This window comes from Condylura cristata, unplaced genomic scaffold, assembly GCF_000260355.1.
Source record: "Condylura cristata isolate star-nosed mole 26May11 unplaced genomic scaffold, ConCri1.0 scaffold00068, whole genome shotgun sequence".
Classification (NCBI taxonomy): domain Eukaryota; kingdom Metazoa; phylum Chordata; class Mammalia; order Eulipotyphla; family Talpidae; genus Condylura; species Condylura cristata.
Genome location: NW_004567169.1, coordinates 235,653 through 236,155, shown reverse-complemented (window position 1 = coordinate 236,155; position 503 = coordinate 235,653). Strand labels below are relative to the sequence as shown.

At 74.4% G+C, this 503-nt stretch overlaps 1 protein-coding gene across 1 annotated transcript in view; it reads right to left on the bottom strand.

Annotated features, from left to right (window-relative positions):
* The window catches only part of CSNK1D (casein kinase 1, delta), a 9,751-nt gene extending 9,333 nt beyond the window's left edge, over positions 1 to 418 (bottom strand). Inside the window, exon 1 of the mRNA XM_012734737.1 lies at positions 4 to 418. Within this exon, the coding sequence (XP_012590191.1) occupies positions 4 to 79 (76 nt within the window). The 5' untranslated portion in view covers positions 80 to 418. The remainder of the gene's footprint in view (positions 1 to 3) is intronic.
* Positions 419 to 503: the final 85 nt, after the last annotated feature.

Genomic DNA, 503 nt, shown 5'->3' with positions numbered 1-503 from the left:
CACCGAGATAGATGTCTCCGAAGGAGCCGCTGCCGATCTTCCGGCCCAGCCGGTACCTGTTCCCGACTCTGAGCTCCATGGTGGCGGCGCGGCCCGGCTCGCTGCTGCCCTCTCGGCCGCTTCCTGGGTCTGAGCTCCGGGAGGCGGCGCCGCTGCTGCCGCTACTGCGGGTCCGGCTGCCGGCTCCGCCCCCCTCACGGCCCCGCTTTCACCATCGCTTTCCGGCCGCCCCACCGCTCCCAGCGCCTCAATACGGGGCGGATGGGACAGTCCGAGCGTCGCCGCCCCTGCTCCGGCCCCCGCCGGCGCCGCTCGCCTTCTCCCCGCCGCGGATGGACTCGGATCTTCCGGGCCTAAGATCTCCTTCAGCTGCCTGAGGGAGCCGCCGCCATCGCGCTGTGACGTCACTTCCCCTAGCAACGCGGCGGGGCGGGGCCGCGTCGCCCGAGGGGCGGGGCCGAGGCTCCGGCAACGGGACGTGCCTTCGACGCCGGGGCGGCGGG